Genomic DNA, 12,390 nt, shown 5'->3' on the forward strand with positions numbered 1-12,390 from the left:
CACAATTCAAACGAGAAGCCGTTGGGCGGTTCTGTGAGGGGACTCAGCTGGGTCGGTAAGGGGACTCGGAGGGGTCCGTTGAGGGGACTCGAAGGGGACTGAGTCTTTGTCAAGGTCGTGGTCTGGCTTAGATCTGGGTGGGATCAAATTTGGGATTCTTGGGGTCTTGGTTGCTGTCTCATCGGGGTCTGGGTTGTGGTCTGTGTTCAAGTGTTTAGGTCGGGGTTTGGGTGGGTTTTTCTTGTAGGGTTTGGATCTTTTTGGGGTCAGATTAGTTTGTAAATCCAGTTCCGTGTTGGGGTTTAGTTTGAGTCGCGCTGCAGAGTCTCTGTCAGGGTCGGGTCAAGTCTTGGTCATGCTAGGCCTTCCCAGCGGTACGGGTCTCGTCTTGTCGTTCCGGAGGCCATGCCACGGGAACTCAAGGAGATTGAGGCTTGGAAGAGATGAGGACATTGGGACGCATGGAGATGATGGGGACATTGGGACTCATGGAGATGGGGATACTGGGACTCATGGAGATGGGGATACTGGGACTCAGGGAGATGGGGAAATTGGGACTCATGGGGATACAGGGACTCAGGGGATACAGGGACTCAAGCTGTCAAGTATACAATCGGGGTGGAGGTAGCTGTACACGGTCAGGAGTAGTGGATGCTTGCTGAGCTATGGATTGCAAGATCTTACCAATGATGAATATTCCGCCCCTTAACTTTTATTCAGACTCGCATATGGGGGGGTGGAGGAGTGTTCTGACGTGAGCAATGATGGTGATCGCGATTGCGATGCCAATGATCGTAAACGATGGCGATCACAGTCCGTTTCCTCTGTTGACAGGAAAATCGGCGGAGATGTTTGCCGACGACGACGAGAGCGAGAACAGGTTTCGTGTACCCTCGAACTGCCTCTCCCCCATTCCCTATTCACACGCAGTACCCACATCTCTTGTCAGCCCTTTCCCGCCACGGCTGTCTTTGTGTGACCACCCCTTGTCCAACTCGGTCGTGTGTGTGTGTTGTGTGTTTTGCAGCGCGCAAGCCTCGCAGGCGAACCACAGGAAGAGGCTTTCTTCGGTAAGCGCCTCTGCTGCTGTGGTGTGCTTTTTGACCAAGTGGCAGGCTGAGATGCCCCCCCCCTGCCCTGCCAGGGTTGAACGAGGCCAGTGAGAAATTCGCCTGCTGATGGGGATTGTGCCAGGATAGTTGTGTTTTTTCACGATAACAATTTGTTACGGTGTCGACGTTCACAATTCGAGTATTTATCACCGTAATCGAATAACTGCGGTTATATGTCACGTGTTGCTTTGCTGTACCTCAAATATCAATGTGAGGAGTCCAAAAAGTTAAACTTGCAGTGCACTCTCCATAAGAGTGCCATCAGTCTTTTAATCCTTGCAACGTCACAATCTGTAATACTTAGAAGATATGCTGTCAGAAACACAAGCAGGTAAATTAAATTAACTACAACAATAGGCTATGCTTTAAGTTGTAATTGATGAAAATAAGCACGTTTAATGGGTAATATAGCTGTTTATTTACAACTTTAACGCTTGTGTTATTTTACAAAAAAATGTGGTGTTGTATAGCAACGATATTTTGCAAACTGAACGATACAGTTATCGTTGACCTTACATCGTAAAAGATTTCACATGATTGTCATCTTGCCTTATTGCGAGGCCACTTTCGAAGTTGGGTTTCAACGCTGCTGAGATTTCACTGGTGCCTGAGTAGGTTGACCCCGACGTTAGGACCGACTGATTGGAAATATTGTCTGGTGCTCGCTGGATGTGTTCCAACCCCACAATGGCACCCTCGGTGTGCTGTGCCGTGTCCCTAATGGACGCCCCGTCTCCTTTCCCACAGATCCTGAAAGTCCCGGAGAAACCGGTTTTGGAAGAGCGAGATGACAATAAAATGGTAACGTAGCAGGCGGCGGATCTGCCGTCCCTTCAAGTCCGCACCGGTGCGATGCGAGGTGGATCTGTTATGCTCGTGATGCCCCCCCGCTGATGATTTCACACCACGTAACTTTCGTGCGACGTTTTCCCTTCCCCCCCAGCAGGCAGACACGATGGTGCGCAGGAAGTCTTTGAAGCTTTCACGGAGGGTCAGCTTCGCCACAACAGACCACGTGAAGTAAGGGAGTGCTTCCCGCTTGGTTACGCAGCCTGCTTTAAAAATCAAGGTCAAGGGGTCACATGGCCAATGTCATTGATGGACACCATGCCTTCTGTCCATTAATGACACCACACCTAGTGGTTGAAAAGTTGACATCTGATGCAATATGGTGCAATACTCACTGCTAGAATTCATCAACTCTTGATTATCCAGGGTGAGGTGAAAATGGGAGTCTGGATAAAACTCGGATAACACAGGGAGTCTGGATAAAACTCGGATAACACAAAACTTGTAACTTAGGCTAACGACATGTAATATTGTAATTGTGTACCCACATACAATGGGGGTGAAGCCGTAGAATGTGCATTTTATTTAATTGTGCCGTAGAGTTATTGCTTTACTTGAATTTGTTTTCGTGGTCACATGGGCAATTGAGTGACTGACCCTTGGTAAGTGAGAAGCAACTAATAATTAAATCGCCAGGAGTGTTTTTCAGTTTTTGTAAGCGTGGTTGTCTGCATCCCAGATAAACCACCCGTCGATAGCCAAGAGCGAGCTAATTAGGAGAAAAGCTAGAATGTATGACAATCTGTAAATGAACTGCTATGTTTGTTTGTGTGAAGTTGCATAGCTAACTCTGTTATGAATCACTCTTGCAGAGAATTCAACACAGAGACGACCTTTCTCGGCGTCAGCGTTGGTAAGTTTACGCAAACAATCATTTCGCTAACAAAGCCATGCTTGTTGCCAAGTGTGGAACGATTCGCCACCCATGCGATTTGATGGATTGTCATAATTTGGCGTCACGATTCCTTTTAATAATCAAGAGGGATTACATTTTTTTCCTTGTCTGGGTGTGTACCGAGAAATTTAAAAATGTACTTTTCCATACGCAGAATGGACAATCTAATGTAGGTCAATTTGAGATAATCCAGAGGAATTAAACAGAGGAATGATCCACATGAAAGAAGCACACAGATAATCAAAAACATGAGTTTGGCTATATAGCCATACTCATTGTTTATCTTTGTAGAATGGGGGTTATGACCTGGAATGCGTCGCCTGTATATATTTTTTCCCTTATTAAAGTAATACATTTACTTGCTGGTGTGTTTGCCCCTGCGTGGGTACTAACCATCCATGACTGAGAAGCGGCTAACGATAGATCTAGCCTGCGAGGATGATCACTTGTTGACTGATTAGGATCAATTCTACACAATCGATTCTTAAAGCGCACAATTCGACACATGTATCATGAGTGTAATGCCGAAGTCACTTTGTCGAACTTTCTTGTTGCTTTTGTTGTGTTCTGCAAGTGTTCAGAAATGTCCTATGTTAGACACTGCAACTTATTTTGCTTCTATTTTGCAACATCGTTCCACATTACAATCTGCACCAGGGGTCGGCAACCAACATAACGTGGGCATTTTTTTATAATTTGGTACAAAACTCAATATTTCAAGAGCCGCAATGCAATGTGAATACACACAGATTACGTCACGAGGCAGTCCGTAAAAAGCCACATGCAGCTCCGAAACCGCAGGTTGCCGACCCCCTAGTTTACACGGAGATGACAATACAGCAAGTTGGCTTGTGGTGGAGCCATCTGTGTGGGTCGTCGAGAGTTATCCTCCAGTATGTGTGGTGTGTATTCTCCGGTTACATTGGTTTCCTCCCACAAGAAGCCAAACGCTCTTTTATGAAGAAGTTAGCCCAACCATCCTGTTGCGGGACTGTCCTGGAGTGTAAGCGTCCTGAGGCCGTGAAAGGCTTTTGTGGAAAATTAATTGCCGTTTTGTCTTTAAACAGATGGTGAACCTCCAGGGAAGGTTGAAGCTGGTCTCTGTGAGGACGCAAGGTGAGGTGGCTATCGTAAACGAATACTGCTTGAATGGAAGCTACGCTAGCTGTGGGCTGAGCTAATGAACCTCCGTTCTTTCTCTGTGCGCGTGTGTGCAGCCTTCCTGTGGGGCAGAAGATAGCAGGTAAGACTACGACCTGCCCCCCCCCCCCCCACGATGTTAATGCACGGTCCACACAAGCAGATGTCACAACTGCTTCTGAGATACCTACAAGAGACCCGTCTTATCCACACATTAGAGGCGATGCACTTTTCCATACGCCCTGCGGTAGACGAATGTTTGTCACATGACAAACTTATGTATAAATGTTTTATGGGTGCCACGGTGGGGAGATGTTAGCCACCTTGCCTGGTATACAGGAGGTTGTGGGTTCGATCTCGACCCTGATGCCTGTATATTTGGAGTTTGTGTGTTTCTTCCCGTGGTCGCGGGGATTTTTCTTCGGGTCCTCCGGTTTTTCCCTCCACATTTATAAACGTTTATTTAAAGTATTTGCCTGCTATACATTTCCACAAGATAAGCCGCTTCGTTGCGCTATCATTTGCGGCTAGGTCGCTTCTGAAAAAGCTCTATAGCTCAGTGGGCCTTTCCTGGTAGAATGAAAATAGTACAGTTTAATCCTCAGAGCTGAAATAAGCTAAATGAAGTGAAAACCGATATTTAACAAGATGCTAAGTTGTTTTATGCCGTCATTGACCATGCCGAAGCTGTCAACGACACTCGGAAACCCAATTTAATCATGAGTGTTTGAAACCCAAATTTGAAATCAAGAACTCAGCGGCACTGACTCAACGTCTCTGACACGGCCAATGTGAGACCTCATAGCCATCCAGTCAAACTCTGTTGGTCGCTCTATGTTCAGGAGGCTCATAATCTGCGAACGAAATGTCTCTGCAGTTACAAGCGTGTGACCGTGTGTACTTGTGTGTGGCTTAGGATTGGACACTCTGCTGCACGGGCCCATCCAGAACCCAGCCCAACTCACCGAGGTCAGCAGTTTCTCCTCTCTGCTCCGAGCCAAGCAGGACCCAACCTTGCTGTTATAGCTACGGCAGGGGGGGAAATTATTTTTAGGGATATAACAATTCACACCTTTCTCGATCCCATCTGTTCTCCTGCGTGCAAAAGGATGAATAGCAGCTTACAAGTCCATGTCCAGATGAATTTATAACTAACTTTATTTTTTAATTGACCAGAAAAGGGCCACTGAGCTATATAACTCTTTTTCAGAAGCGACCTGGCCACATATGATAGCCTAATGAAGTGGCTTATCATGTGGAAATTTATCGCAGCCAAATACTCCAAATGCATGCTTCTAAATGTGTAGGGAAAACTAGGAGAAGCTGAAGAAAAATTCACATGACCACGGGGAGAGAGACACGTAAACTCCAAATATACACCAAGTATCCAGAGTTGACATGCAGTGAATTGCTTCGATGCCTCCGTTGAGTTTTCAAAGTTCACAGTGGTTCACTGCCATGTGGTATCGCATCGTGACTCACATCGAGACTCGCGGGCTTGCATAGAGTTTTCAGTGGTTCACTACTTTGTGGGTTTACATAGTGATGTAGAGAGAAGGTATGTCCTGCTCGGTGACGATTGTCCGCAAATTATTTATGGGTGGCAGCGAAACTTCACCCCACAAATGAGGACACGATCAGCCGAGTTGATTCGATGTGGGAGGTTGAGGACACAAAGCTGGAGGTTGTTTTTTTTATTGTTTCCCCAGGATGGAGAGGATCTTCCGATTATTCCGGCAGCAGCAAAGGCCCCACCTGGGGCAGCCAAGTTTGAAAAGATCGACTTCAAAGGTGCAGGAAGCAGCCCTGTGTTTAAAACGAGCAACGTTGCCACGTGTGATTATCCACGTTCATAAATCCTAACCCTAACCCATCGTGCCTGGTGAGTGGGGAAACCATTTAATTCTCCTTTTATATGCAAATACTGTAAAATTCAGCTTGATGAACTATTTTGATGCATCATGGCCGTTATTTTTTACTCTTACAGCCATTAATGTACGAGCTGTCTCCATATGCCTGGCCGACTCTCCGTCCGTTTGGAATGGGCGGCAGGGGCGGGGGGCTACGGTAACGCTCGTGAACATTATCCAACTTGAACAAAACCTTAGTATAAAGTTATGTTACTATAAGGGACTTACCCTGTTGAAAAGTGGCAAAATTGACCGAAGGCTTGCCTTCACCTTGCCCAGCTGTCTGACCCTCATTGTCTTACTGCAGCTCGCACACCTTGCCCGAGCGCTCCCCTTATTGCCGGAAATGAAATGCTTCCGAGTAACCATGCAGAGCATTACGGAACCCCGGGTTTATGAATCGTTAAACTAACGTTAGCTTCCCCGTCGCCACTTTGTGTCCCCCAAGAAACGTTGAAGAGGCTCAACAGGGGCAAGCCGGAGCCTGGCGGACACCGCTTCTTCTCGGATCCGTTCTGCGCAGGCGAGGGGCTGGCTGACGTCGGGCCGAGCACCGTCGCCCAGGCGAACCGACCGGCGCCGCCGAAGCCGACGCAGGGCGACGTGCCCGCTTTTCCCGCAGGGGTCCCCCACTCCATGCTCGACCGCACTGCCATCTTCGAGGACGACGCGATGGACATGACGGTCGGCGTCACCGCCCTCATTGAGGGCGACTTTGTTGAGCCCTTGCGCAACAAACGCACGGCGGTCCAGCCGCAGACACGGCGCGACGACTCCTACTGCCCGCCCTCTGTTCCCTTCCTGGCGCCGGCGAACGGGAAAAGGGGGGGAGAAGCAGAGGAGGAGATGGAGATGACTCGCAGTCACACGGTCGTGATCCGGACGCAAGAGGAGGTAGAGACGCAGCCTGGTGGGGTGAGGGCTTCCGTGCCCTACGGGCATAAGTCTACGTACGTTCCCAAAGCGGTGGACTTGGCCGGGAGTCGCACGCCGTTTGGGCTCAGGGAGGCCGAGCACGCGATCCCGCCGCGAAGGTCAGCGCCGAGAGAAGAGCAGCCGCCGCGTCACGATGTCACGATCGGGTTTGAAGGCAATGAGGTTGACATGGAGATGACCAAAAGTCACACCGTAGTGATTCGTAGCGACCTGACAATATCTCTCAGGGAGAATTACGATGAGGCTGACATGGAGATGACAAGAAGCCACACAGCGATGATCCGTCACGACCCAACAATATCTCTAGGAGAGAAGTACGAAGAAGCTGACATGGAGATGACAAGAAGCCACACAGCAGTGATCCGTAGCGACCCAACAAGATCTCTAGGAGAGAAGTATGAAGAAGCTGACATGGAGATGACAAGAAGCCACACAGCAGTGATCCGTCACGACCCAACAAGATCTCTAGGAGAGAAGTATGAAGAAGCTGACATGGAGATGACAAGAAGCCACACAGCAGTGATCCGTCACGAGCCAACAAGATCTCTTGGAGAGAAGTATGAAGAAGCTGACATGGAGATGACAAGAAGCCACACTGCGATGATCCGTCACGACCCAACAAGAACTCTCGGGGAGAAGTACGAAGAAGCTGACATGGAGATGACAAGAAGCCACACAGCGATGATCCGTCACGACCCAACAAGATCTCTCGGAGAGAAGTATGAAGAAGCTGACATGGAGATGACAAGAAGCCACACAGCAGTGATCCGTCACGACCCAACAAGATCTCTCAGGGAGAAGTATGAAGAAGCTGACATGGAGATGACAAGAAGCCACACAGCGGTGATTCGTAGCGACCCAACAAGATTTCTAGGAGAGAAGTATGAAGAAGCTGACATGGAGATGACAAGAAGCCACACAGCGATGATCCGTCACGACCCAACAAGAACTCTCGGGGAGAAGTACGAAGAAGCTGAAATGGAGATGACAAGAAGCCACACAGCGGTGATTCGTAACGACCCAACAAGATCTCTCAGGGAGAAGTACGAAGAAACTGACATGGAGATGACAAGAAGCCACACAGCGGTGATTCGTAGCGACCCAACAAGATCTCTAGGAGAGAAGTACGGAGAAGCTGACATGGAGATGACCAAAAGTCACACCGTAGTGATTCGTAACGAGCCAACAAGAACTCTAGGAGGGAAGTACGAAGAAACTAACATGGAGATGACAAGAAGCCACACAGCGATGATTCGTAGCGACCCAACAAGATCTCTCGGGGAGAAGTACGAAGAAGCTGACATGGAGATGACCAAAAGTCACACCGTAGTGATTCGTAATGAGCCAACAAGAACTCTAGGAGAGAAGTACGAAGAAACTGACATGGAGATGACAAGAAGCCACACAGCAGTGATTCGTAACGACCCAACAAGATCTCTCGGAGAGAAGTACGGAGAAGCTGACATGGAGATGACAAGAAGCCACACCGCGGTAATTCGTAACGATGTAACTACTAGACCTCTCGCAGAAAATTACAATGCTGCCACACAGGAGCTGCGAGCTCGGCCATCCAGCGTTGCGCCGCGTGGAAACAGAACTGTAATATTTCACGACGAGGACAAGTTGGAGGTCGCGAGGTGCCAAACAGTGGCGATCACTGGAGAGGGGCTGCGGGGTGTCGCGACTAATGAGCCACCGAGAGCTTTGAACACCAAGACGACCGGTGGCGCCAAGAGCAATGTCGTGGCGCCGAAGAGCATCAGCGACAGCAGCAGCGCGATCATCGAATGCGAGACGACACAACTGCTCGGCAACCCGCAGCCGGCTCGAGTAGAACCTAAGCACGTGAGCGCCGGAGACCGGCGAGCTTCGCCACCGGAGGAGGTCGAAATCCGGCCTCGTGGAAGTGGTGCGGTCGCAGCTGATGGTGGCCATGGTGTGCATGCGGGCAGCACACGGTCCGATCGCCCCATCGCGATGGAACAACCGGTGGCGACCGCAGAGTTTGGTGGGCAGGCCGGGGCAGGGAGAGACAGTGGAGAGGCCAGAGGGGATGGGCATCAGCGGGCAAGGGCGGACGGTGAGGGATGCACTACGGCGGCCGACACCGAGCCGATCGTCCGGGCCTCCGCGGCGAACAACGTGGCGATTCCGCGGCTCGGCACGGTCGCGCGAGACGCCGAGTCGGTGGAGCCGGGGAAGTTGCTGGAGGCGGCCGACCTGCCGGCGAGGGCGCAGCCGAAAGCCATCGAGGAGGTGAGCTCACTCGGCAAGTCTGGCCATTTGGGCGCAGAAGAAAACAAAGTAAAGTTGGCTGGTGCAGGCGTATTCGAAAGCACAACGGACAAGGTCCCTAAGGAACTGCTGGGTTCGCCAGTAAAGGAGCCGGCGCCATTATCGGTGGAGCCAAGTGGCGCTCGTCTGGAGATGAAACGCGATGCCGCCGTGACGGAGGTGGCGGTGGCGGCAAGACCAACGGACAACCCCACGACTTTCCTGCTGAGAAAGCAGCTGGACAAGAGGCTGTCGCTCATGACCCTCCACGAGCAGCAGCGCAAGCAGCCGGGTGCGGGCGAGCACGGTACCCACCGGCGCGCCACCATGCTGCTGCCGTTCGCCTCCGCCGACGGGGACACTCGGCCCCACACGGACATCCTGCTCGGCAGGCGCTACTCGTCCGCCGTGGCGCTGACGCCCGAGTGCACGCGCGCCGTGCGACGCCGGCTTTCGATGCTGCAAGTGGCGCGGGCGAGGGGGGCGGGCGGCGGCGACGACGACGACGCCACGGCGTGCAACAGGAGGCTAACCACCTCGGACCGGCTCGGCCAGCTGATGCCGCTGCTTACCAAGCAGGTCCAGCTCGCAGACCTGGAGATGGAGATGGCGCTGCAGGGTGGGTTTGAGGGCGCGCCGAGTCTGGGAAAGTTGCAAGGGGAACTGCTACTGGACGTGTCGCGATTCGCCCCCCGCGCCACCCAGCTATTCGAATATTTGTTACGGTTCAGGGCTGTGACTCGATTCAAGATTTGATTCTTTTTTTGTCTTGTTTGCACCGATAATACTTATAATTTCAATTGTGTAATGCTCGCAGCATTCATTCACTCTCGAAGAGACAGAACAAACTCAGGGGCACGTACAAATACCCCCTTTACCGATGATAATAGGTGCTCTCTAACAGCAATGTCCCCAACAGTTTGTAAGACTACACGGACGGATCTGTCTTTGTGTGTGTATAAATGTGTATGCGTGAAAGGGAGTCCTACGTGCCCTTACACCACCCATTACATGACCCTTGCATATGTCTAGCCTTGTTGTCTCAATGGGCACTTGCCAGGTTTATGTCTTGTCAATCCACAATGGGCGCGGGTGTTGGCGTTGGCAGGTGGGCACCTGTGTGAGGAGGCGCTGAAGGTGGTGTCCGAGATAGAGAAGGCCGGATCCCAGCAGGCAGTCACCCACGGTGATTTCCACACCTCGTACAATATGCAAGACGAGACTTTGCCGGGTGAGTGCGGTGAGAGGAGAGGGTGTTTGGTATTCATGCCGTTCTTATAGCGCAAGGGGTCGGCAACCCGTGGCTCCAGAGCCGCGTGCGTCTCTTTCAGGAGTGCTTCGTGATGTTACGTGTTAAGGGTACACCGTCTTGTATTCACAACGTGCGTTGTGGCTCTTGGAGTAGCTTTTTTTTTTTATACAGAATTCGAAAAAAAATGTCTGCTCTTGTTATTTTGGTTGGCGACCCCTGTTACAGGGCAAGGCTATGATCACGATGGGAAGGCGCCGCTGGTGTTTTATGGGCACCTTCTGGAGTACATTCGCAGTCGGGTGCGATGTTGCAATGTGTAATCCCAGCCGAGTAATTTACGGTGTAATTTTTTAAAGTTGGCAAATTTCATTTGCGGGTGGGTTTTTTAATTATTGTTTTGTTTGGCAAATCGTCACGCGCACAACTCGTCGTTGCTAAGAATCCCCGTTCAATTGATTTAACTCGCATGCCCCGCCCCCCCCCCCCCCCCCGACCGCTACGTTCCGCTGCCGCGCAGCTTCAACTGTTGGGCAGCAGGAGCTGTGGACGGGGCAGCTGGAGGAGCACACGGGAGGTGGGGGTACGGCGTGCCAAGCGGAGGCGCTGGGGAAGCGCGCCACGGAGGAGCACGGCGGCGGCGGCGGCAAGCGGCGACGCAGCGACGGGGACGGGGATACACTCGCCTGCACGGTAACCGTTTCCCCCGCCTCCACAGTAACCGCGTCCCCGTCTCCACGGTAACCGCGTCCCCGTCTCCACGGTAACCGCGCCCCCGTCTCCACGGTAACCGCGCCCCTGTCTCCACGGTAACCGTGCCCCCGTCTCCACGGTAACCGTGCCCCCGTCTCCACGGTAACCGTGCCCCCGTCTCCACGGTAACCGTGCCCCCGTCTCCACGGTAACCGTGTCCCCATCTCCACGGTAACCGTGTCCCCATTTTTAGAAACATGCGTTTAGAGTTATTGGTTGCTATACATTTCCACGATGATAAGCCACTTGGTTGAGTTCTCATTTGTGGCCAGGTTGCTTCTGAAAAAGAGCTACATCGCTCGGTGGACATTACCTGGGAAAAAAATAGAAGTAGAACATGGCCACCTCAAACATCAACTGTATCTCCGTCTTCACTGTAACCCCTGCCCTGTATCCATGGTAACTCCTGCCCTGTCTCTATGCTAATTGTTGCCCTGTGTCTGAGGTAACCCTTCTGCCTGGTCTCCATTGCAAATGTTGCCCTTTCTTCTCGGTAACCATTACCTGGTTACCGTGGTGATCTCTACCCTTTCTCCATGACAGCTGCTGCCCTGTATCCCCCGAGACTCCTACTCTGTCTGCTCAGAACCAGACTAAGGCACCCAATGGATCCTTCGGAGTAATGATAATTTATTACACTCAAAACTGTGGCACCATTATAATTTCTTAGGCATTCAGTATAAAAATAGATTTTAACGACTTAATACATCCTCACATGCCTGCTGTAATGGTGTAGTGTTGCAAGGTAGGAGTCAAAAGCGTTTTTGCCAGGGGCCTATTGCCGGCTGTGGTGGTGGAGGTGGGCAGGGGGGGGGCTCTGTCAGTCTGATGCAATTGTGGGCCTGTGGCAGGACGAGCCCGAGGAGAAGGAGCAGGAGGGTCCGACGTTCCTCCCGGCACTCCAGCTGTCCCTCTCTGCCGGACACGGTGAACTCCAGGCCTCGCCGAGCGGAGGCAACTCGAGGATCGTTACTGATGGTGAGCCGTGGTTGTGGCGGTTGTGGCGGTTGTAGCGGTTGTAGCGGTTGTAGCGGTGGTGTTGGCACCGCCACATTATTATTCTTTTACTTTGTGTATTGTGTGTGATATAACTGCGTGGAACTAGGACCCATCTATTTGCCCATTACATCTGGCAGTTCACCAGCATGCATTCAAGCAGTTTTGCTTGTGTTGGGTCAATACTGCTGAAGTTAAACTTTGCCACCTGCAGAAAAAAACTACCGCAGACCGTGTCTGTGAAATGTAGCACCTCCCGAGAGAGCCTTGCGCTAT

General features: G+C 51.3%; 1 protein-coding gene across 1 annotated transcript in view; it reads left to right on the top strand.

Moving 5' to 3' along the window:
• The window catches only part of KNL1 (kinetochore scaffold 1), a 23,659-nt gene continuing 11,269 nt past the window's right edge, over positions 1 to 12,390 (top strand). Inside the window, exons 1-15 of the mRNA XM_078878795.1 lie at positions 1 to 51; positions 835 to 880; positions 1,028 to 1,070; positions 1,860 to 1,913; positions 2,056 to 2,132; positions 2,774 to 2,814; positions 3,924 to 3,972; positions 4,074 to 4,099; positions 4,913 to 4,965; positions 5,706 to 5,787; positions 6,355 to 6,940; positions 8,438 to 9,735; positions 10,225 to 10,347; positions 10,886 to 11,058; positions 11,970 to 12,096. Coding sequence (XP_078734921.1) covers positions 849 to 880; positions 1,028 to 1,070; positions 1,860 to 1,913; positions 2,056 to 2,132; positions 2,774 to 2,814; positions 3,924 to 3,972; positions 4,074 to 4,099; positions 4,913 to 4,965; positions 5,706 to 5,787; positions 6,355 to 6,940; positions 8,438 to 9,735; positions 10,225 to 10,347; positions 10,886 to 11,058; positions 11,970 to 12,096 — 2,764 coding nt within the window. The 5' untranslated portion in view covers positions 1 to 51; positions 835 to 848. The remainder of the gene's footprint in view (positions 52 to 834; positions 881 to 1,027; positions 1,071 to 1,859; positions 1,914 to 2,055; positions 2,133 to 2,773; positions 2,815 to 3,923; positions 3,973 to 4,073; positions 4,100 to 4,912; positions 4,966 to 5,705; positions 5,788 to 6,354; positions 6,941 to 8,437; positions 9,736 to 10,224; positions 10,348 to 10,885; positions 11,059 to 11,969; positions 12,097 to 12,390) is intronic.

The sequence above is a fragment of the Lampetra fluviatilis genome, chromosome 52, assembly GCF_964198595.1.
Source record: "Lampetra fluviatilis chromosome 52, kcLamFluv1.1, whole genome shotgun sequence".
In the NCBI taxonomy this organism is placed as follows: Eukaryota; Metazoa; Chordata; class Hyperoartia; order Petromyzontiformes; family Petromyzontidae; genus Lampetra; species Lampetra fluviatilis.